General features: G+C 51.4%; 1 protein-coding gene across 3 annotated transcripts; it reads left to right on the top strand.

The window, feature by feature from the left end:
- The first annotated feature begins 862 nt into the window (after positions 1–862).
- On the top strand, positions 863–24,188 carry KCNE3 (potassium voltage-gated channel subfamily E regulatory subunit 3). Of its 3 annotated transcripts, XM_065581828.1 has the most exons (4): positions 949–1,010; positions 2,522–2,577; positions 14,365–14,610; positions 16,094–24,188. In XM_065581828.1, the coding sequence occupies exons 3-4, from the start codon at positions 14,597–14,599 to the stop codon at positions 16,419–16,421; spliced, it is 342 nt and encodes a 113-aa protein (XP_065437900.1). In that variant the 5' UTR covers positions 949–1,010; positions 2,522–2,577; positions 14,365–14,596; the 3' UTR covers positions 16,422–24,188. The 3 variants fall into 3 exon arrangements, with proteins under 3 accessions (XP_023969943.1, XP_065437900.1, XP_023969944.1); XM_024114175.3 differs by lacking the exon at positions 2,522–2,577 and having other exon boundaries at positions 863–1,010; XM_024114176.3 differs by lacking the exons at positions 949–1,010; positions 2,522–2,577 and adding an exon at positions 1,018–1,098.
- Positions 24,189–25,107: the final 919 nt, after the last annotated feature.

Raw genomic sequence — 25,107 nt, 5'->3', positions numbered from 1 at the left:
TGCCATAGTGCACAGAGGGCTCATTTAATTCCATGAACCAAGAGCGACTGGTGTCACAGACCCCGCTAGGCCAAAGGGTGCCGAAGCTGGCGACAGCAGCAAGGGGTGATCTGGCATGGAGAAGAGGAACAGGAAAGACTAAGAGTACAGAAGAGGGAAATGCTGGGCCAGCCCTTTCAGCGCCTCCTGACTTCCCCAAGACTTTTGCATCCGTCCTAGTGATGACTCTAGCCAAGCAGGGGGTGGGGCTGGGGGCATATGACAGGGAGCCAGGATGCCAGGCCTGGGGGACATGGCAGGGAGCCAGGACCCTGTACCCAGGGGACATGGCAGGGAGCTGGAACCCAGGCCCCGGGGACGTGGCAGGGAGCCGGGACCCAGGCCCCGGGGACGTGGCAGGGAGACAGGGACCCAGGCCCCGGGGATGTGGCAGGGAGCCGGGACCCAGACCCCGGGGACGTGGCAGGGAGCCGGGACCCAGACCCAGGGGACGTGGCAGGGAGCCGGGACCGCTGGCCCGGGGGCTGCTGGCAAATGGCAGGGAGCCGGGACCCAGGCCCCGGGGACGTGGCAGGGAGCCGGGACCCAGACCCAGGGGACGTGGCAGGGAGCTGGGACCGATGGCCCGGGGGCTGCTGGCAAATGGCAGGGAGCCGGGACCCCTCACCTAGGGGGACGTGGCAGGGAGCCGGTGGGGCCCGGGCTGTGTGGGGTGCCCCTGGGGCTGAGGTACTGGAGGGGGCAGGGACACCGATCAGGGGAGAGGGGCCCCGGGCCCCGAGCTGGGGCAGAGGCTCCCCCCGGCGGCAGTGTGGGGCAGCAGCAGCAGGTGGCCCTGCCCCGGGACGGTCGGTGCCGATGGCCCCAGCCGGGGGACGCTGCGCTCCGCTCCGCTCCCCTCCCAGCCTGGGCGGGCGAGGCGAGGCGGGGCTGGGACGGGGCAGCGGCTCCGAGCGCGGCCCCCACGTGCTGCAGCCACAGCCGGCGGGGAGCGAGCCAGCGAGCGGCGGGTGAGTGCCGGCGGGGAGCGGGGCGGGCTGGACGGCGCTGCGGGGAGCCAGGGCTCGCTGCCCCTGCCACGGCCCGGGGACTCGAGAGGTGCCGCAGGATCCCCGGGTCTTCCCCAAGGAGCTCCGAAGCCCCTCCCTGGAGACCCCCCGAATTCCCCCCAAGGGAGCCCCCATAGCCTGCCCCGGGGACCCCCCGACCTCCCCCAGGGCTCCCCCTTCCCGTTTCCTGGGGACCCCTGATCCCACCCCCAGGGAGCCTCAATCCACTGCCCCGGGGACCCCCGACCCACCGTGGGAACCCCTAAAACGCCATTCATCTTTCCCATGGAGCCCCCATACCAAGTCCTACGGGACCCCCCCCCACCCCGAGCTTCCATTCACCTTCCCCAGGGAGCCCCCATCTGGTATTTGATTCTCCCTCCTTCCCCAGGGGATCCCCGATCTCCCCCCCCCCCCGTCCCAGGAGGCCCTGACTCTCCCCCCACACTTTCCCCATGGAGCTCCTATCCCCTGTCCCAGGGGACCCTCCAAACCCCCTGCACATTCCCCCAAAGAGCCCTTACCACCTGTCTTCAGACATCACCTACTACCTACTCCTTGACCCAGGGTCCCTCACCTGCCCCCCTCATCCCTGTCCCCAAATCCCTCTCAACCCATATCCCTGTGCCCCAACCCCCTGTCCTTTTGCTCCAGGAGGCACTGGAGGGTTCAGGGAGAACCAAACTGCTCAGGGGACTCCCAGGGGTGACACTTACCTGATGTGTGTGAGTTGGGGGAAGGGAGATTTGTCCTAATTGAGACGTTCTGGCCCTGTGTGTGTTGTGGAGAGTGCCTTTGCTTTGGAACTGGGGTGATACAAAGCCAGAGTGGGTGTAGATGACAAGTGATGCTGGGGTGAGGAGCGTATCCTAACAAAAGCACCTTTTCAGGCGCTTAACTTCTTCGCAGAAGTTTTAACGTTTGGGCAAAAATAATTGTCATACTTGTTGGCTTTGAATGTCCTCTTGAGGGAGCTTGGCAAAGCCTTGATTTGCCGCCCTTGTAGTAGCAGGGCGAGGGGAGGTATTTTTTACACTGAAGACTTTTCTCAGGGTAGAGGTAACTCTAGGTGTGCAGGCACTGCAAAGTTTGAAGGGGGGAATTGGTTGAATAATTATTAGTTGTTACTTGAATGTCCTGGCTAGAGTGTATGCAGGACTGCCCTCTACTGGGTGGAGTGAGAACCACTCAACTGGGTCATAAACATTATGCTGCTAATAGCTAATGGAGATTCTCCTTTAAGCTCTTTGGGGGCAGGGACTGTTTTGTTCTATGTTTGTACAGCGCCTAGCACAATGAGGTCTTGGTCCATGACTAGGGCTCCTAGGCACTATCATATACAAATAATAATAAAACATGTGGGCTAGTGCTTTGGGAGCAGGAGGATCTGGGCTTTCACATGTCACAGTGAAGTTCTAAGTAGCTGTGTCATGGGCACTGGGAAATCCTACGTGACTATGGTTTTGTTACAGGAGACTGGAAATAGTATATTGGGCATATGTAACTTGAACCAGCGTGGACCAATCAGGTGAGTTAGATAGGACCTTCAGTAACGAAAGCATAAGCCTCAAACAATTGAATAAAGAATTAAATGCCTTAGGGCTTGTCCAGGCTCGGATAAAAGGTGTATTTTCAAAACATGTTGGTTAAAGCAATTTAGCCAACATGTTTTCAAACCCTAGTGCTGTGAACCGAACAAGAGGTATTTTAACAATTCCAGCTAACACACATTAAAATACAGCTTGTCCCGTCCACAGCAGGATTTTAAAATGTCAGCTAACTTGCTTTAAAGACAGGTTTCAGAGTAGCAGCCGTGTTAGTCTGTATCCGCAAAAAGAAGAACAGGAGTACTTGTGGCACCTTAGAGACTAACAAATTTATTAGAGCATAAGCTTTCGTGGACTACAGCCCACTTCTTCGGATGCATATAGAGTGAAACATATATTGAGGAGATATATATACACACATACAGAGAGATGCCTTTATGCCAGTCTAGATGTACCCTCAATTAGCAACCACAGACTCTTCAACCCCTTCTGTGAATCAGCCACAAGAGGGGGACAAAGACTGACTTGTGGGGTTACTGAAGGTGATTGTGCAGATACCTACCCCTATGTAGGTCGCTACCCCTTGAAATGAACTGTGTATTTCAATGATTAAATGCTCACGTACCTGTAAAGCCTGACATCACATGCATTAGCGAGTGGTTTAACCAAAATCCCCAGCCTTCAAACCCCTGTGATGTTTGGGAGTGTTAAAAATCCAAATGTCGCAAGTCCTTGCAAGGTCTAGCCCTCAGTAGCAATCTGGGAGAGAGCCACCTGCTGGTGCCCTGCTGGTCCCCTCTGCTAGAGGAGGGTGGTGGAAAGGAACTATGGCCAGACAGCAGCAGGAAAGGAAGCGAGGGGAGAAAGCGGCCATGTGAGCTGGGATGGGAACCACTTGCCTGTGTGGTGAGGACCTCCAATAAAATGTGTTCGTCAAGGGGGATTGGCAACACACAGCGTCTCCCGGGAGCGGGAGGGCGAGTCCACCCACCTCTCCTAAATCGGGGGTTTGGGGAGTGGAAATCACTATACAAGGACAGATGCTAAATTGAATTTCCACTGGGAGAATGGGGGAGGATCAGGGCCGGCTCTAGGCACCAGCAAAACAAGCTGGTGCTTGGGGCGGCACATTTTTAGGGGCAGCATTCTGGCGCGGGCCATGCCGCCCCTAAAAATGTGCCCCGGCTGCCCTAACTCACCTCCGCTGCTGCTGCTCGCGCGCCGCTGCTCGCCCTCCCTCCCAGGCTGTCAAACCCAGGAGGGAAGGGGAGATCCTGAGCGGCCGCGGCGCGCGAAACAGCTGTTTCACGCGCCGCGGCCGCTCGGGATCTCCCCCTCCCTCCCAGGTTTGAGAGCCTGGGAGGGAGAGGGAGACCCCGAGTGGCCGCGGCGCACGCGCTGCTTCTCCGTCTCCCTCCCTCCTAGGCTTGAGAGCCTGGGGGAGGAGGCAGGGCTGGGGATTTGGGGAAGGGGCGGAGTTGAGGCGGGGCCGGGGGTGGGGTAAGAAAAAAACGGGGGGGCGGCCAAAATTGTTTTCGCTTGGGGCGGCAAAAATCCCAGAGCCGGCCCTGGGGAGGATGTGGATCTTTCCGGTGTTTCTGTCAAACTCCTGTGGAAGTGAAGCTCTAGGACAGATGTGGGGTCATCACTGAGGCAGAGTTTAACAGAGGCTGCCTCTGGGTTGGCAAAAATAAACCCCACGGTTCCCTGGTGGTGTAGATCCATAGATGGTAATAATGGTGAAAGCACTTCCCTGGGCAGGGCTCAGCTGTTCCTAACCACTCTGCTGTCTAACACCTGCAGACATCATACAGGGAGAAAAATGCCTGAGCCCTGTCTCCACTGTGGCTTCCATCCTTGCTCCTGCCAGTGGAGCTGGGACACTGGGGAATTCCATACTTGATTTCTGCCAGCATAGTCCAGGCTAGAAGGATCAGCCCTGGAATTTTATGGGAGGTTTTAAATATATTATGATAAGGGCTCTGGGGTTACAGTCCTCTGTCTGAAAGAGGGTGGGACTTCCTGGCAGCAATCCACTGAGCTGGCAACAGGACAGGGTATGCAGGTATTTCTTCCCACTGCAGAATCAGAGTTTGCAGGAAAGCCACCCCATTTTCTGTAGCAATCGTTATTCAGTTTCTCATAACAACCCCCCGCTCCCGTGGCTCCAGTCCAGCATTTTAGAGCTGCACAATTCCATCTAGCCTCACCTTACATTCCATACGCTGACAACCCAGTTACCACCTGACATAGCCGTAGTATCCAACCAGCCTCCTAGCGCCAGGCTGTGTACAAACACTTAGCGAGAGGTGGTCCTAGAGGCACAGATAGGTGGAGTTACTTGCCCAAGGTCCCATATTAGGTTAGTGGGAGCGGAGGAGAACCCAGATTGCTTGACTCACAGTCTGGGTTCTCCTGGATCTACCATTAACCCGCATATGCTTCTTACAGGCATTGCAGTGCGGGTGGGTCTTAAGGAAGGTTCTGAAGGAGCAGAAAGTAGCAGCTGGAATCGGGCTGAATATTTTTCATCAACATTTTCATTTTCGCCAAAATTTGCCCAGCTCTGTAATGTGGTTGAAAATCAACCAAAAAAAAAATTAATAATAATAATTCCAGCCAGTGGTAGCAGAAACTTTTCAGGCTGGCGTTGTTGGCAGAGTGGAAGGAGTGATGCATTAGTAACCTGACTGTTACGCTTACATTTATTTTTTTGGGATGGGCGGTATTTTTTTCACTGACTAGGTGTTTTCTCCCCTTTTTACAGTCTGTGGTTTGAGCCGATTAATGCCCTTTGCGCTGCTCTTAATTATATTTTGATGTCAGATTTTGTTACATTTTCACTAGTATATCTGGAAGCAGTGAAACCATATTGAAATCCCTATTTTCTTTTTAGAGATTTTGACTGAATTATTATAGTCCAGTAACTCAAATGAGATTGCCACTCTGCCTGCAGCAACTGGCGCAATTAATTATTGCCAGACACATTCATCGGGAAGGGCCCATTTCCTTCAGAATGGCTGTAAAGGCTTTTCGGGGGGAAGAGCATATCGTGGTAGTAGTTGTCACCACTTGACCTCCCCATTGCATAATTTGTTTTATTACTAAGGGTGTCGCCGGACATAACTGCACAGAGTTTTACTGCCATAACTGGGTTTCATTATTAAACCGAGCATTCTGGAAGGACGGCTGCTTTTTACTTTGGATTTATGCAAATAGGTAATAGACATTGTTTTCCTCCTGCTTTTTCGAGAATTTTTGAACATTTCAGTGGCTTTCAGAGGACCTCTGCTGTGCTCTGCCATGCATTCTTTTTTTCCTCTCCGGTACCACTCTCTGGAGTTCCTTTTTTCACCCAATCTTAGTTTCCCTGTAATACTTCTGGGGAGTCCCTTAGATTTAACCTACTTTTCCAGTGTGGTGCGAACTTTGTTTAAACCCTTAAACCCTTCCAATGCCATTTCCTTTAACCCTGGGTCGCGACCCTTACTCTAAGGGGTGTATACATTACCTGCTCCAGACGAGCGGATCTGTGTCATGGCACCACGCTGTTGGGTTTTCCCTGAGACCTCTTCCCTCGATTCCCCAAGAACTCAGTTTGACTCCAGTCTTGTCACTCTGGTTCCTTTATTTGGCATACGACCCAGCTAGGCTGAGTTGTTCAGACTCAAGCGTAGGGGGTGTGTATAGGGCGTACCACACATCCAAAGTTACATAGCAAATCTCTTCCTTTATATATAATTACACGTTATATGGCATTTACTGTATGTTGAATCACACATTTTGGGATTGGCACGGTCACTTTCCAGAAACCAATCTCTGTACAGTGTGCACTGTCCATGCGCAACTTACTCTGTACCCCATCTTATGTTCCAGGCTTAGCTTATCCATTATCTTGCCCATTATAAATGGTTTCCTGGGTGTCCCCCTTATCTTAGCTAGTCCAGATGTTCTGTTTCCAGCCTGCTGATTCATTTACCTCGCTAATCCTGTCTCCCAAGAAATAAGGCGTCCCCCATGTTTTATTACTTATGTCAAGTGGGACCCACAACTCTCTTGTAGATCCATCCTCTGAAAGCCCCTTTCCTTCCCTCCAGGGGACATTGTAAAGGTCAAAAGTATAATTGGGTTAAAAAAAGAATTAAAGAAGTTCCTGGAGGATAGTCCATCAATGGCTATTAGCCAAGATGATCAGGGATGCAACCCCACGTTCTGGATGTCCCTAAACGTCCAAGTGCCAGAAGCTGAGACTGGACAACAGGGAATGGATCACTCAATAATTGCCCTGTTCTGTTCATTCCTGGCACTGGCCACTGTCAGAGGCAAGACACTGGGCTAGATAGATCATTGGTCTGGCCCACTATGGCTGTTCATATGAAGTAGGAGATTCAAGATCCACTGAAATAAGGGCTTTCAAGATGAAGCGAGCAAACGTTTAGTTGAAATGGTTCATGCAAAGAAGAGCATGACATCCGATCGGGTTTTTATCCTGTACCCCGCAACCAGCTAATGATTTCTCCCTGTAAACTTTTCCAAGACCTGAAGAATCACAGAACTGGAAGGGACCTCGAGAGGTCATCTAGTCCATCCCCTGCACTCGTGGCAGGACTAATGATCTAGACCATTCCTGACAGGTGTTTGTCTAACCTGCTCTTAAAAATCTCCAATGATGGAGATTCCACAGCCTCACTAGGCAATTTGCTTAACCACCCTGACAGTTAGGAAGTTTTTCCTAATATCCAACCTAAACTGCCGTTTCTGCAATTTAAGCCCATTGCTTCAGTCTTCTCTTTTCCAGATTAAACAAACCCAATTTTTCCAATCTTCCGTCGTAGGTCATGTTTTCTAGACCTTTAATCATTTTTGTTCCTCTTCTCTGGACTCTTTCCAATTTGTCCACATCCTTCCTGAAATGTGGTGCTCAGAACTGGACACAATACTCCAGCTGAGGCCTAATCAGAGTGGAATAATTACTTCTCGTGTCTTGCTTGCAACACTTCTGCTAATACCTCCCAGAATGATGTTTGCTTTTTTTGCAACAGTGTTACACTGTTGACTCAGCTTGTGATCCACTATGACGCCCAGATCCCTTTCCGCAGTACTCCTTCCTAGGCAGCTCTACGCTGACACTGTGTCGACCTAATGACATTGACCATGACTCCACACCACTCGGGGAGGTGACATTACTAAATCGGTGTAGGGGGGCACTTTACATCAATGGGAGCCGAATTTAAGTGAAGACACTTCCACAGCTCGGTGGACGCAAGGCAGCTTACGGTGACCTACCCCTGTAGTGTAGACCAGGCCTCACTTTGACTGAGGCATTAGAAAGGGGATTGCAACAATAGGCCTGACAAGTGTATAGATATAGCTCCTTAGCAGGTGACTAAGCCGTTGACATCCCAAGATATCAGTTTACCCTCTGACAGAACAATTGCTGCATTCATGAGAGACATGGGCAGGTATTCAACTCCGCCCCCAGGCAGGACCCTGAATAATAGGGACAATTATCCTTTCCTTTGTCGAGAGAGCTGCAGAAGCCAGTGTCTGGCCCGGGCAGGAAGCTCAGGTGGACCAGCCCTGTTGTCACTACAGAGCCTTGTTGTCCTTTCAGAGAGGTGTAGCTGGGAACTCGTTAGCTCGTGGGATTGGTCGTGAATTGCAGCTCCTCCCAGCTCTAGGGCAGCAGTTCAAACCCAGCCTGTGTTGGGAGTTGGTTGATGGTTGTTACCATCTGATGCCTTACTCAGCCAGCTATGAAATAAACTTGGCCTTGGTCTAGGCCACAACCACCCCAAGAAGTCAGGGGCTAACTTGGTCCTCTTTCCCCCAGTGAGGAGATTGGTGGTTCCTCTAGGGTGTGGCTGGGGCACATTAGTATGTCATCAGTCAATGCTTGCTTAGTAATATAATAATATCTGGAGATATACCTATCTCATAGCGCTGGAAGGGACCTCGAAAGGTCATTGAGTCCAGCCCCCTGCCTTCACTAGCAGGACTAAGTACTGATTTTTGTCCCAGATCCCTAAGTGGCCCCCTCAAGGATTGAACTCACAACCCTGGGTTTAGGGGGGTAATGCTCAAACCACTGAGCGTGGCTCTCTCCCTCTAGCGGCTGGACCCCAGAGAATTCTGACATTGCCTCTGGCTTTGAGCTAACAGACCTCCCCCTCTGGGGACACTCATCCTGAGCTGAGAGCTCTGCCCAGCTGAGCTTCCTGGAAGGGCCACCATTTATCACATGATACCCCGAGCATGTGAGCAGCAGGAGGGCTTGAGCCTGTGGCCTCTGTGTCAAGCTGTCCTGCGGTGTCTTAAGAGCTCGAGTACCAACCTCAGTCTGTTATGAGCCAGGCACAAACTCCACATTGGTTCTATACACAGGGCCAGCGTTCCCTCTAATTTTTCCCACCCATGTGCGGAATGAATTTTGTTACGTGCACCAATATGGAGGTGATGTGTGACACATCATCTTCATATAAGTGCACATAACAAAATTCATCTGGTGGGGGTGGGGCTGAGGTGTTTGGAGTGTAGGAGGGGGCTACGGGCTGGGGCAGAGGGTTGGGATGCTGGGGCGTGAGGGCTGTGGGCTGGGGGTGCAGGCTCTGAGGTGGGGCTCAGGGCTGGGTCAGAGGGTTGGGTGCAGGGGATGGAGGCTCCGTCTGGGGGTGTGGACTCTGGGGTGGGACCGGGGATGAGGGGTTTTGGGTGCAGAAGGGTGCTCCGGTGCTACGGCGCGGAGAGAGAACTCCCCCCAGCTCTCTCTCCCCACTGCAGCACCTGGGCTGTGGGGAGAGGTGCCTCTCCCCGCCGCAGCTCCGGGGCTGGGGCCGTGGGATAAGTGCCCCCCTCCGGCCGTGGCAGGTCTGAGCCGGGACTGGGTTTGGGCTGCCCCTCTCCCAGCCACGGCAGGTCCAGGGCCGAGTTGGTTCTGGGGTTACAGGTGGATGGTGTAAGGATTGTTGCTCTACTGCTACCTCTATTGTGGGCAGCAAGTGTCCATCTACAGAAGGGGCCGTACGACCCCTTTCACCAGCGCGAGTCGTTTAAAAATGGCTCACGGGTATAACTGTAGAGGTATGATTATGCCAGTAAGTTTCCCCGTGTAGACAAGCCCTTAGAGATGGCATGCTTCCGATGAGATGTTAAACCAAGGTCTCTTCTGCCCATCTCTGAAGGCTGGCCAGGGAGAAGTGACCTTTTACATGGAGCTTTTCAAAAGAGATTAGGGGTTAGCTGGTACTGTGGCAAATGCTCCCTCCCTGCAGGGTCGGTGCAAACCAGCAGCCCGCAGGAAGCAATAATATTGCTACCAAACTAGAATAGGAGCCCCTGGGCCAGGGCTTCTCCAGCCGCTTCATTATGCAGATGGTGTGAAACTTCCTGGAGTGGATCATCTCCCCTGGCAACCCCCTACTGCTCCCCTGCTGCTTCGCTCCCTCATCTCTCGAGTGCCGTAGGCCGCCAAGGGGGCTCAGCTGAGCCCATCTGACCGGCGCTGCTGCGGGGCAGGTCCTTGGCAGGGTGGGACACGTGCGCAGCTGCGTCGAGACAAACAAAGGACGTTGACCCTGGTTTAAGCTCCGTGACGGCGATGTGGAGAAGGTCTGTTGCTACCATAGTGCTCCTGGGTGCCATGCCCTGTCTCTGACCTGTGGCAAGTGTCTCTGTGCCTGGGTCTCGCTTTGTAAAAGAGATGTGATGTGTCACCTCAGCAAACAGGCGGGGCAGGGGCATTCGCTAGTATAATTAGTGACACTTGCTGTGGATGGGTCTATCTCCCTGTGAGTGCATTGATCAGAGAGGACCTTAAGCATAAGGGCGGCTTGGGGGCCCTGCACATGCTTACAACTTATGGGCCAGCTCGGTTCCCTTCCTTGGCAATGGGACCAGAGTCAGGGGCAAACTGAGGCCTAATCTCCTGCTCCAGCAATGGGGCTGCTGTTTGCAGCTGGAACCTCTCGGCCAAATGCAAAATCCAGATCCAGGGTTTGCCTGCCCCTGTTTCTAACAGGACTGACCTGTCGCTGCTTATTCGGGGCTTGTTACGTTAATAATCGACATTGCTGCTGTATTTGTAAATGGACTTTAATATGCTGCAATTCGTCTCATTGGTTAACGCACTATGAGGCCCTGTGAATTCCTGTAGTGCCTCCTTGGGCCAGCCCCGCCAGGGGATCTGTAATAAAATACCATCATTAAATACTTATGGGATCCAGTGAAATGGATTATTTGGCAAGAGTATGTCTTTAGCCAGCATTTAAGTAGGAGCTGACCAGCTGTTGCAAGGCCAGGGCATGGTTAGCCCAAGCTGGGTTTATTGTCTCTGGTCTGCATGTAAGGGATGAGCTGAAATGTTAGCCAGATTGGGAGAAGGACAGATTCCCATTGATGCTGGTGGATGCACGTTGGACGCATGGTGCAGATGGTGCTGAGCTCTGGGGCAGGGGAAGCAGAGGGAACAAGTCGTCAGGAGCCCTGGCTGCATGACATCCTCCCCTTTCTCTACTGTCTGCGTCCCACCTCTGCCTGGGCTCGGCAGTTCCTTCCTTTGTCCGGTCACTGATCGAATGCAGGCGCTGAGCCCCCTGTGTTGGTCGTTCCTCGGCTCTTGTGACCCCTGAGTGCTGGGACATGGGGTACCAGTGATGCGAGGGAAGGAGAGAGGGCGTTGCCATGTGCTGACTAATAACGACACCACAATGTTCTGCTACACCAGGGGTGGGCAAACGTTTTGGCCCGAGGGCCACATCGAGGTTACAAAATGATATGGAGGGCTGGGTAGGGAAGGCTGTGCCTCCCCAAACAACCTGGCCCCGTCCCCTATCCACCCCCTCCCACTTCCCACCCCCTGACTGCCCCCCTCAGAATTCTCCACCCATCCAACCCCGCCCGCTCCTTGTCCCCTGACCGCCCCCTCCCGGGACCCCCGCCCCCTATCCAACCCCCCTGCTTCCAGTCCCCTGACTACCCTGCCCCCTATCCACACCCCCGCCCCCTGACAGGCCCCCCGGGACCCCACACCTATCCAATCCCCTCCTGTTCCCGGTCCCCTGACCCCTATCCCCACCCCCGCCCCCTGAGACTCCCACGCTTATCCAGCCCCCCCACGTACACATGTTCCCCATACCCTGACCGCCCACCAGAACCTCTGCCCCATCCAACCGCCCCCTGCTCCCTGTCCCCTGATTTCTCCTCGGGATCCCCCGCCCCTTATCCAACCCCCTGGCCCCGACCCCCTTACCATGCTGCTCAGAGCAGCATGTCTGGACGCCGCGGCGGTGTGGCTGTGGGGGAGGGGGGTCAGCGGGGAAGGGACCGGGGGGGGGGGGGGCCGGGCAGGATGGTCCCGTGGGGTGTAGTTTGCCCGCCTCTGTGCTACAGCCTTGGTGAGGGGCGGAACAATGGGCAGCTGCCATCGTTTGTCTGGGAAGGAACAAAGGGCTGCAGCATCCGCGTGAGCGGGTGAAACTCCTCGGGGGGTTAAAGGAGGCCTTAGCCGCTGGCACCCCCCCCACCCCCGGGTGTAATCTGCCAAAGCCATCTCCTTGCAATGCAGCAGTAGAGCGATTGTGAGCCTCTGCAGTAGAGCAGGAGTTAGACCTGCTTACACCACACTTCAGTTTGGCCCGACCACTGAAGGAGCTCTAAGCGCTTCCAAAACACTAGTGAATTAAGCCTCGCCGTGCCCCTACGTGGCAGGGGAGTATTGTTATCCCTGGGTCTCAGACGGGGAAACTGAGTCAGAGTGCGGCTACAGGACTTGCTTTGGGACATTCTGTGGTAGCGCGGGGAATAGAAGCCAGATCTCCTGAGCCCTAGCGCTGCGCTTGAGCCACAAGGCCATCCTGTGCAGATCAGCTGACCGGCACAGACCCTGTGTGGTGCAGGGGAATCTCGGCCAGAGCAGCAGTGACCGTCGTGGGTCTGTGCGACCTGTGCAGCTGCACAAGGGCCTGTGCTGCTCGGGCCCCCGCTGCTCTCACGCAACTGCCTGGCCAGCCAGAACACTGTGCCCCAGGGCTGGAATCAAAACCTGCAGCACTGAGGGCAGGTCTACACTTCAAACGCTGCGTCGGCACAGCTGCGCCGCTGTAGCGCTTACGTGAAGACGCTCCTACACCGACAGGAGAGTTTCTCCCAGTGGCGTAGTTAATCCACCTCCCTGAGAGGCGGCGGCTATGTTGGCGGGAGAAGCTCTCCCATCGATATCGCGCTGTCTACACGAGGAGGTAGGTCAGTAGAAGTGCGTCACTCAGGGGGGTGGATTTTTCACATCCCTGAGCGATGTAGTGATACCGATACAGGTCTGTAAAGTAGATATGGCCTGAGTCTGGGTCCTTCTCTTGGCCTGGCCCTGTCGGGACGTTGCTGAGAATCAGGAGGACGAAGGCCTAACAATGTCATGGTGGGTCCTGGGTCCCAGGAGCTGGTGGGGGTGGCAGCCGTGATGTGGAATCTCGCTCCATTCCTGTTCTCCGGTCTCTCAGCCAGCGGTTGTTGGCAGCCAGTTTCATCCTCTTGATTCTCCCCCCCACACTCCTCCCAAAAGTGTTAGGTTTTTTTGAGGAACCCAGAAGGATGCAATGGGTCAACAGCCCTTCCCCTCGTGAATTTGTTCACCAATTAGACCTAATTTCCGACACACCAATTTTGGTCCATTGATTTTCAGTCCAACCCTTCTCTTGGTTACGGGGCATGGTGTTAACACAGTCCCTGAGCTGTATCAACAGGCCTTTTTGTTTGGACTCCTTTCCTCTCTGTGGCTTCCCTTTGCACCTTTCCCCATCAACATTTATTACCGTAGGTGTGGTGCTGTTGTAGGAACGTTCGCTCCTTACAGCTGAGCTCACAGCTAGGCCCAATTAGTACCACGGGCTTGATCCCGGGAGCATCCTCCATGCTCCACAAGTCCTTGGGACTCGAGGGTGTTCGGCCTCACTCAGCAGTTGGAAGGAGGCTCAACCCCTGGCAATTAGCTGTGAAAAACTCCCCAGCTCGAGCTTTGAGTGCCCAATGCTGCCCCACTCTGCAGTGTTTCTGGGGGGCAGTTTAATTAGAGGGGCGCACGCTTTGATGCTGCTGTGGGATGAGTGTATTGCACACGCCAGGCGCTCCTGGCATCTCTCCATTCCCCTCCCGCAAGGCCCCTGTGTTCACACTTCCACCCCCCTTATTTCAGGGTTTCCCTGCACCTCCACTCACGCCAGGGGCTCACCTTTCCCCAGAGTCACTGTTCGGTTCGTTTGACTTTTACATCCTTTCCCGACATGTTGGGAAAGAGAGACCAGCTCTGGGCTAGGGAGCAGCTAGAACTGGAGCAGACTCAAAGCGTGGCCCCTAAGCAAGCCGAAAGCTTTGCTGAAATCTCGGGAGGTTTGATCAGGTGGTTGGTTTGTTGCATTACAACGGTGCCTCGCATGACAGTGTCCCGGGCAGGTTGTCTGCTGGGATTGAAACTCTGAATCGAAGAGCGTCAGTCTCCACTGCTTGAGTGAAATGAACAGATCCGTTAGCAAAATGGCTGTGGCACCATCCGAAATCTCTGGGGCCGAGCCGCTAGAGAGGGGCAGAGAGCTACACATGGCATGGGTTAAACTGGGGCCCCGTGTAAGATCAGGGCCCCGTTGTGCTCGGCGCTGTACAGACACAGAACCAAGAAGGTGGTACCTGCCCCAGAGAGCTCTCCCACTTTAATGTTTAGTTTAACTGAATGATGGTGCCTGATCGACAGCCCTGGAGACTCATCCTCTGTCTGTCCACAGGACAGGCCCTGTGAAGGCAGCGACGGGACCAGCTCCTCCGCCCCACCTCACCAATGGGCTACCCACACTGCAGGCCTACTCGGTCTCTGGCCTCTCTGAGGGTGACTGCCCCGAGGGAGCCTATCTGTGGACGTCTGTGACTCCTTGTGTGACCTTGGGGATCTCGGTACCTGTCCATCTCCACAACGGGACGGATGCCAACACCACATGGCCCCTTTGTCTCGCTCTTTGGATGGGAGACGCTGTGTAAGTACAAAGAATTTACCCTGGCTTACCTGACATGGGGTTAGGACCCAGGGATGACTGCTCTCCGGCTGCCCCAGCACATGATGGACAGGGGCTGATTGCGCGTCTGTCTAACCAGGGTCTTCCACGGTGCCCCTCCCAGCTGGGAGCACAATGAAGGGAGCGTGTTGTCGGCACTGGTGATCACCCAGTTACAGGGGCCATGTGGATGGAGGTGTAGACCTTGCCGGATGGTCTCCTCTGTGCTGCGCTCTGCTCCAGGTGCCTTCAGAAGGCAGACTGAAGCTAGACTCCCGGGTGGGGAAGGAAGGGACCGATCTGTAGCTTGTCACTCTTGGCCGAGGGAAAGTCCCCAGGGTGGCTACCAGAGGGGTGGTGCAAAGCAGGGAACAGAAATATGAGGAGAACCTCTGCTGAGGCTCCCACCTGGTGAGGGATCACCAGAGCTTTGGTGTAGCGCAGTGTGGGAGACGGAGACGTGAAGCACTTTTGATGGGGGAAAATCCTTCCAGCTGTGCTGAACCCTAATAGCTTCCTGTCCCACCAGGCCTAAAGAGGCAGTTACTGTCAGTGGGCTCTACTTACCCCTCCTCCATCCCCCCGGCCCCAGCCCCCTGTACATCAGGGCATAGGGCTGGTGGATTCGTGTGGGTCGGAGACCCTCCTGCTCCAGTAGCACCCTACCTCAATCCATCATCAGAGCCATGCACAGAGAGCCCCTGCCCAGCCATGATCTGTAAGGCCTATGCCAGAGCTTCTCTACAGACTCCACAAATCCTGCGCCCAGCACCCTGCAATGGATCTGTTGCGACTATCTTGCAGCCCCAGAGGAAAGGATCAGGATTTCCCTACGTAAGAACAGGGGTTTTCCAAAGTGCACATGGCCAAAATGTCCCCACTGTGAGCTGTCTGGTTGCTGTGCTCTGCACCAGAGGTGGCTGCATCTCCGTGGCGCTGCGTGTCTGTGGCTGGTGATACATTAGGATTACACTTTGGGATCCTTCGGGGGAAGGTGACATCACAATGTTACGTTATCTGGGAGCTGCACTTTGTTTCCTTCTCACCAATATGCACAAGTTGTACACTGTTGCTAATCAGCCAGCATGACCGCAGGGCCTGGCTTGCAGCAGTGATGCTGTGTGACTCGTAAGCTCCCTCAAACCGTTGTGAAATAAACTGCAATCTCAGAGTCCGAGTCAACTGACCGAGGCTCGTGCTGCAGGGCTAAAACTAGCAGTGTAGACATCCGGACTCGGGTCGGACCCAGGCTCTGAGACCCACCCCGTCGCCAGGTTTCAGAGCCCAGGCTCTAGCCCAAGCCCGGACGTCTACACTGCTATATGTAGCCCTGCAGCGCAATCCCGGGTAGTTAACCCAGGTTCTGAGATTCGTTGCAGTGGGTCTTTCTTTACTGTGTACGTGCCCCCTCCCCATCCCCCAGTGAGGCCTGACTGAAGTCACTTTTCCCCCTTTATCCTGGCAGAAAGTTTCCTGGGAGTTGCGAGGACATGGAGGTGGGGAACCTGACGGAGACGTGGTACCAAAGCCTGCAGTCAATGCTGACGGCCCTGAACCAAACGCTTCATGGTGCCATCCTGTGCCCACCAGACCAGGCCACGGGGCGGACAAATGGCAGTCACGTCAAGCTAGCCAGCAAGGACGACTATTCCTACATGTACATCTTGTTCGTGATGATCCTGTTTGCCGCCACGGTGGGGAGTTTGATTCTGGGCTACACCAAGTCCAGGAGGGTGGACAAGCGGAGCGACCCCTACCACGTGTACATTAAGAACAGGGTGTCTATGATCTGAGCAGGGCAGGGACACTGTTGCAAGGACATGCACAGCTACCGGCATCTGCCTCCTGCAGCAGGAGAAACCCTTTTCCCTGGTCCAGTCAAACTCTTCTCGGAGGGGCCGACACACGTCTTGCTACGAGACAGCCACGCGGACACATTTAGTGCAGAGGAGCAGCAGCAGGCGTGATCTTGCACACAGGCAGAGAGCGCCAGACCTTAGAGGCCGCCGAATAGTCATGTGACGGCTCTGGACGCTCGCTAGCAGGCCCGTCCTGGATCACTCTGCACCAGTTGCGAAGTTTCCGCCAACCTCCTTCTCTTCCAAAGGAGCATCTCCATTTACGCCAAAGGGCCCGGGGATAGGCTGATGGAAGGTTTTAAGTGTATCCCAGAATCCTTTGCTCCCATGCAAAGGTGCATGGGATGCATGTGAGTGCTGCAAGTTCTTAGTTATTGTGATGTTGGACGCCATATGAGATCATAGAGAAATGGATGCGGAGATCCCGGTGCACGCAGCTCAACAGCGAGTGGGCTCCTGGCTCGGGCAGAGCATGACACAGTTTGGGGACTGGGTGGGAGCACAAGGAGAGGGCCCCTCTTGTCTCCACCTAGAGTCCAGAACGTTGGTGCTGGGACCCGGCATTGGTGTGTGCAGATGCCTCTGTCAACAGAGCAGAGAATGAATGGCTGGCGGATGAGCCAATCGGATGGTTTAATTTGTCCCTCCACGTCCTGTCAGCCTCTTGCTATGCATGTGCGGCCTGGAGTCTGATGGGGCTCTGAATAGGGAGGCCTCCCATTCTCAGGGCAGCAGCCAGAGAACAAATCCGAGAGAAGGGAAAACGTTCTGTGGGGCTGATCTCGAGAGGGGCTGAGCGCACGCAGCTCCCATTGGTCTCTGTCCCGAGGGCCAAAAGGGTCCGTACGCCACGTAAGCTGTGTTCCCTGCACTGGGTAAACGGTTGTGCATTTTAATAAATCCAAGGCCACGTAGCACACACAGTTGTTGGCTACCCAGAACTTCCTGGGGACAGCAGAGATGGAGCTCAGTTCCTCCTATTCCAAAAGCACAGGCTTCTACATTTGTCGCCGAGAGAGACTTGTTAGCAATATAAGGCCTATGATATACAGTTGTAGTAATAGGATTTTATGTTTCAGAGTAGCAGCCGTGTTAGTCTGTGTCCGCAAAAAGAAGAACAGGAGGACTTGTGGCACCTTAGAGACTAACAAATTTATTAGAGCATAAGCTTTCGTGGAAGTGGGCTGTAGTCCACGAAAGCTTATGCTCTAATAAATTTGTTAGTCTCTAAGGTGCCACAAGTCCTCCTGTTCTTCTTTTTGAGGATTTTATGTTTGTATTTTGTATAATTTAAAATGAAAAATAAAGAATAATAATGTAGCTTGTGTTAAATGTATTGGTGTGTGATTTGATCATATCCTGCCAGCCACCCTTTTTGGAGAGCAGAAAGGAATGGCCTAATGGGCCATTTGGTAAAGCGGCATCAGCCGGAATCTGTCTGGGCTGATTTCAAGGCAGTAACAGACGTTTTAAGGTCACCCCTTTGTTGTAGGTTTAGCATTTTAAAATCAGTAAAAGAATGCCATGAGTGTTTTCTTTTGCACTGCAACTTGATGTTCCTGTTCAAAATGTTCTGTGTAAATTAATTCTGTTTTGTGTGTAAATAAGAAATGTGTGTGTTAAGAGATAAGTGTGAAGGGCATCGCTGAACCAGATGGTCTAGGAAGGAACTGGAGACAGACGCAAGGGCGCCAGGAGGCTGCAACATGCCCCTATTGAAATGTCAGAGGAGGGCAGATTAACAACTTTAAAAACAAGACAGGCACCTATCAATGGGGACAAAATAGCTGCGATCAAAACCAGCCTGGGAGAACTCCCTAAAAAAATTAATAAAAAAACAAAATAAAAAGTAAGGAGGACAATTTAAGAAAACAAGCACTCGTCAAACAACAATTGATTACAGCATGATGGTGCAAAACTCATTGGTCCCAGTAAAGGAAAATCACTATGTAAACAGGGTGCCTTGCCATGAAACTTTGGGTTCGTCCTGCCAAGACTTCCCCGGAACATCATGTCGTGGCCGACAGAACCCGGCTCCTCCCTAACCGTGATCAACCTAACGGGCCACTAGATTGATCCGGACTCTAAACTGGTAACTATACCATAGACTGTCAGTGTGTGTGGGGGTGTGTGTGTGTGATTGAATGCATATGCTAATTGTTGTATCTTCAAGAAACGTGGTGTATTGCCGTTTCCCCTGCAGAAGATCCCGTGGGCTTCTTCTAAGCATAACAGTTTTGGGTGGAGAATTGTGAAAGGGGGAAGACATGCACTGTGATTGAACATACAGTAATTTCTCACTTAACGTCGTAGTTCTGTTCCTGAAAAATGCAACTTTAAGTGAAACGATGTTAAGCGAATCCAATTTCCCCATAAGAATTAATGTAAATGAGGGGGTTAGGTTCCAGGGCAGCTTCCCCTACTCTGCAAGCACCAGGGGCGGGGGGCTCAACCCTCAGCCCGCCCACTCTACCCCTTCCCCCCCACCTCCTCCCCCTTTACTTCGCACGCTGGGTCCTGGCTCCTCGCCCCTCCCTTCTAAACACCGCAAGCCAGCTGATTGACGTGTTCGGGGGAGGGGGGAGGTACGCCGAGTTCTGGCTCCTCCCCCTGCCTGTGGCAATCAGCTGGCTTGCCAAGTTCAGGAGGCAGGGGGGAGTCTGTGCGACGAGTCCTCCCTCCTCCCCCCTCCCTCCTGCCCAGGGCAATCAGCTGGTTTGCAGCATTTAGGAGGCAGGAGGGAAGGGGGAGGAGCAAGGTCTTAGCGCAGGCTCCCCCCCCCTCCCCCCTGCCTCTTGCCCGTGGCAATCAGCTGGCTTGCGGCGTTCGGGAGGGAGGGGGAGCCTGCGCGCCGAGTCCTCGCTCCTCCCCCCTCCTTCCTGCCTCCAAAACGCCACAAGCCAGCTGATTGCCCCGGGCAGGAGGCGGGGGAAGGCGCTGATCCACGGGGTCTGCTGGTGGGCGGGAGGCGCTGGTGGGGGGGGGCATACGGAGGCTGCCAGCTGTGGAGAAAGCAGGCAGCCAAACAACGTAAGAGTGGAGCATTGCACAACTTTAAATGAGCACGTTCCCTAATTGACCAGCAACGTAACAACGTTAAGCGGGATGACTTTAAGTGAGCAGTTACTGTACTGCTAAACATTGCTAAAAGGTTATGCCATCCATATAAAGTGATCGATCATTCAGGTGTGCACACCCCGAGTTGTAGTAATGCCGGGCAATAGGGGGAGGATTAGAGTCCTCACTCCGACCCATCTGTTGGGGAAAACTATCCAAATAAGATATATACAAACTGTCTAGCTATATACACCCCTGGTTGTAGAGGTGCCGGGCCATAATGGGGAGGATTAGAGTCCTCGCTCCTATCTGTCAGTCGGGGAAAAATTTCATAGGTGAATATACCCTCGGTCGTAGCAGGATCGAGCCCAAAAGGTAGGGGACTTAGCCTTCCCCCATCCTGCTCTGTCAGGCATTGTTTTTAGTGGGTGTAGACTTTTTGTGTTTTGTAAGCCCCAGCACAAGCGTGGGCAAATAAGGGGTAGATTTCTGTAAGACCTCACTCTGAGGGATATAGGAGAGTGGGATATTGTTGTGATTTCACAATTTAAAGAAAAATGTTTCAGGAAAGGGACCAGGAGGGGTGGGGGCTAGTTGAGGAGCCCACCCTCCTTGCTAAATTGGTAGTGGAACAAAGCCTGTGTCCATGGAAAAGGACAGTTCAGCAAGGAACGCAGAATCGGGCCCAGACAAGCAGGCAGGCAACAAATAAAAAAAAAAAATGGGAAAACAGGTTGGAAGCCCTGAGGGCATAGTGGCAGGACTAGAGAAAGCAGCACGTACAGGCCTGGGGAATTCAGATCCCTGGAACACTACTTGGAATGGTGAAATCTGAGTTGATGAAGGCATCATTTTGGGAGCTAAACAAGTGATTTAAGGAAAGAGAGTGAGACGTTAGCTCTGCAGAAGCTGGAGGGAATTAAGCAGTTGAATGTTGTAAAAATGTTAAAAAGGAAAAGTGTTATAGAAAGAGAATTCCTGGTTTCTTTGCAGCCATTCTGAAGGGAAATGGGCCCTTTTCTAAAGGAATGTCTGTAAATAAGCCAGGCAAAGAGACTATCTGATTTACATAATTTGATTATGGACAATTTAGTTAAATTCGCTAAAAGAACATAAGGGGTTTCTGTTGGAACGTAACTGCCCCCAAATGTATACAAATATAATCTATGTACAGTGTGTAAAAATTAGAGCAGTGTAAGGAATGTTAAGAAAAAAATATGTATAATGTGTATAAATATATTGTGTAAATATGTGGAGTGTTTAGGACCTAAATCAACACTCCTGGCTGTAAAACTCTTGTTTTGTAGGCTTCAGATGAATTGGTTTTGTTTTTAAATAATATCTTTAAAATCCATTTGAATTGTTCGTTCAAAGTTGCAACACTGAGAAACACTTTTTGCCATCCACAGGTAACTAGTGGTGTTTGGCTTTGGTATTTAGGACTCTTAAGGTACCTTAATGCTTTATAAGTTCAATATCTTTTTAAAAGACCAAAGTCGTGGCTGCAGCAGGGCAGTCAAACCCAGGAGAATGGGAAAAAATTCCGGATTTGTTTTTTAGTAACAAAATAGCAAATAAGAGTTGTAGTCAAAAATAAATAAATAAATAAAATTAAAAAAAAAGACAGTGCCCCAGACAGAGCCTTAAGGTGGCTCTGTGTCATCAAACTGTCACTTTGATAAGGGAACATAAAAACTCTGTGAGCACAAAAGAAACAGTTACACCTTATGGCAAAATTAATATGGCTAATGTTATAAAAGTTAAACTATGGAAGGAATGTGCGTTTTCCCCAAAACGTGCAGTGTATATTGTAGAAGGGGTAAAAGAAATGCAAAAGCATACCATGCTACCTAATTAAGATCCTATTAGGGCTCCAAAGGGAGCCACAATAGGTTGTTTTCTTTTTCAGATGGCTGGGTGTTTTGGAAGCAGGAGTTAAAAGTGGAAAGTAATCGAAATTCTGGTGGAAGTTGATTGTGTCCCTTTTAAGACAGAGTCTCTCAACTGCTGATGGCTTTGGATCCAAAAGCAAGCCAGAAAGCGTCAGTGTTAATGCAGGTTTCAGAGTGGTAGCCGTGTTAGTCCGTATCAGCAAAAAGAACAAGGAGTCCTTGTGGCACCTTTGAGACTCACAAATTTATTTGGGCAAAAGCTTTTGTGGGCTAAAACCCACTTCATCAGATGCATGGAGTGGAAAATACAGTAGGAAGATATTTTTTCATGTTCTCTGTGTGTGTGTATATATATATATGAAGGTTGCCATACCAACTCTAAGGAGACTAATCCATTAAGGTGAGCTATTATCAGCAGGAGAAAAAAAACCTTTTGTAGTGATAATCAGGATGGCTCATTTCAAATAGTTGACAAGAAGGTGTGAGTAACAGTAGCGGAAAAATTAGCATGGGGAAATAGTTTTCGTTTGTGTAATGACCTATCCACTCCCAGTCTTTATTCAAGCCTAATTTAATATTGTCCAGTTTGCAAATTAATTCCAGTTCTGCAGTTTTTCATTGGAGTCTGTTTTTGAAGTTTTTTTGTTGAAGAATTGCGACTTTTCGGTCTGTAACTGAGTGACCAGGGAGGTTGAAATGTTCTCTGACTGGTTTTTGAATGTTATAATTCTTGATGTCTGATTTGTGTCCATTTATTCTTTTGCGTAGAGACTGTCCAGTTTGGCCAATGTACATGGCAGAGGGGCATTGCTGGCATATGATGGCATATATCACATTGGTAGATATGCAGATGAACGAGCCCCTGATGGTGTGGCTGATGTGATTAGGTCCTATGATGATGTCCCTTGAATAGATATGTGGACAGAGTTGGCACCGGGATTTGTTGCAGGGTTTGGTTCCTGGGTTAGTGTTTTTGTTGTGTGGTGTGTGCGGTTGCTGGTGAGTATTTCTTCAGGTTGGGGGGCTGTCTGTAAGCGAGGACTGGCTTGTTTCCCAAGATCTGTGAGAGTGAGGGATCGTCCTTCAGGATAGGTTGTAGATCCTTGATGATGCACTGGAGAGGTTTTAGTTGGGGGCTGAAGGTGACGGCTAGTGGCATTCTGTTACTTTCTTTGTTGGGCCTGTCCTGTAGTAGGTGACTTCTGGGTACTCTTCTGGCTTTGTCAATCTGTTTCTTCACTTCAGCAGGTGGGTATTGTAGTTTTAAGAACGCTTGATAGAGATCCTGTAGGTGTTTGTTTGAGGGATTGGAGCAAATGTGGTTGTATCTTAGAACTTGGCTGTAGACAATGGATTGTGTGATGTGGTCTGGATGAAAGCTGGAGGCATGTAGGTAAGTATAGCAGTCAGTAGGTTTCCGGTATAGGGTGGTGTTTATGTGACCATCGCTTATTAGCACAGTAGTATCCAGGAAGTGGATCTCTTGTGTGGACTGGTCCAGGCTGAGGTTGATGGTAGGATGGAAATTGTTGAAATCCTGGTGGAATTCCTCAAGGGCTTCTTTTCCTTGGGTCCAGATGATGAAGATGTCATCCATGTAGCGCAAGTAGAGTAGGGACGTTAGGGGACGAGAGCTGAGGAAGCGTTCTTCTAAGTCAGTCATAAAAATGTTGGCATAGTGTGGGCCATGCGGGTATCCGTAGCAGTGCCGTTGACTTGAAGGTATACATTGTCCCCAAATGTGAAGTAGTTGTGGGTGAGGACAAAGTGAGGGGTGTGGGGGGGAGGGATAGCTCAGTGGTTTGACATTGACCTGCTAAAGTGAGGATTGTGAGTTTAATCCTTGAGGGGGCCATTTAGGGATCTGGGGCAAAAATCTGCCTGGGGATTGGTCCTGCTTTGAGCAGGGGGTTGGACTAGATGACCTCCTGAGGTCCCTTCCAACCCTGATATTCTATGATTCTATGAAAGTCACAAAGTTCAGCCACCGGATTTGCCGTGATATTATCGGGGATACTGTTCCTGACGGCTTGTAGTCCATCTTTGTGTGGAATGTTGGTGTAGAGGGCTTCTACGTCCATAGTGGCCAGGATGGTATTTTCTGGAAGATCACCAATGGATTGTAGTTTCCTCAGGAAGTTAGTGGTGTCTCGAAGATAGCTAGGAGTGCTGGTAGCGTAGGGCCTGAGGAGATAGTCTACATAGCCAGAAATCCTGCTGTCAGGGTGCCAATGCCTGAGATGATGGGGTGTCCAGGATTTCCAGGTTTATGGATCTTGGGTAGCAGATAGAAAACCCCTGGTCGGGATTCTAGGCATGTGTCTGTACAGATTTGTTCCTGTGCCTTTTCAGGGAGTTTCTTGAGCAGATGGTGGAGTTTCTTTAGGTAACCCTCAGTGGGATCAGAGGGTAATGGTCTGTAGAATGTGGTGTTAGAGAGCTGCCTAGCAGCCTCTTGTTTTAATAAAGGAAGAAAAGAACTGCCCATAAACGGCAGCACAAAGGAATCAAACCAAAGAATAAGAAGGAAAACAGGTAGATCAGAGGAAGGTAAGGGCACCGGTAGAAATGCCGGCCCCCACCGATGCCCACTCTTTAAGAGTACTACTAGGAGGATTCAATTTTCTTAGACCGCACATTTATAAATAGGCTGAAATAACTCACCCATTGTGAAAACTGCTAAAAAAAAAAAAAAGACAAAATGGGAATGGGGCAAAGAGCAGGACTCCACTCTAACCCTATTAAAACAGAAGGCTCTCACAGCCCCAGCCCTACAATGAATTACAGCCTTTTGTTATTCGTTTGGCGGCTAATAACATAGCCTTGACTGCCACACTATTACAAAATAATGAAGAGGGAAAGCTAGTGCCAGTAGTATATAAATCCAGAAAATTACAAGGAGCAGAAATAAATTTTGATCCCTGTGAACGTGAGTGTCTAGCAGCCGTCTGGGCAGTACCATTTTTTCAGCCTCTTACAGGAACAGCCCCTATACTATTCAAAGCACCCACAGTCCTCTAAAGTAGATTTTATCAGGAAGATTAATGGGAGGTAAAGTCTCAAACACCCGAATGGCCCAATGAACACTTATTATAGTTAACAGGGGTGACAACAGAAACAGTGTCCAAGCTGGACATGGTAACACATGCCCTAATATAAAAAAAACCCCAACATGAATGTCCAGAGGTCACTCTGAAGCAAAGAATTGCCTTGGTAGAGGCCCCCCCACTGGAAGAATGAGATACCGTGGGTCAAGAAAAGCATGTCTGGTTTACTGATGGGAGTGCAATGGTAGTAAAAAGGAAAAGGTGTGTAAAATACGCTGCCATTAACTTAGAAGAGGAAGTCATTCAGGGACATTTAGACCATGGATCAGCTCAGCATGCCAAGCTCCACGCAATTTATCAGTTTTGAAGGCAATATGAAAATTCCCCACAGCCCATATATATTTATGCTGACAGTGATTTTTGTGTGAAGGGAATACAGTTTTGGATACAGCATTGGTATAGGAACAGGTGAAAAGCAGCAAATAAAAAAAAATTGCATATTCAAAAAAAAAAAAAAATTTACCAGTGGGTAACAAAAACCCTAAACAGTTAAAGGTGCTCCAAAAAAACAGAAGTTACTTAATGTAGCCCATCATTTTATGCATGAAAAAGTGGAAGGGACTT

Source organism: Chrysemys picta, chromosome 1, assembly GCF_011386835.1.
Source record: "Chrysemys picta bellii isolate R12L10 chromosome 1, ASM1138683v2, whole genome shotgun sequence".
Classification (NCBI taxonomy): Eukaryota; Metazoa; Chordata; order Testudines; family Emydidae; genus Chrysemys; species Chrysemys picta.
Note: the sequence above shows the minus strand (reverse complement) of the source record. Positions and strands in the feature narration are given on the sequence as shown.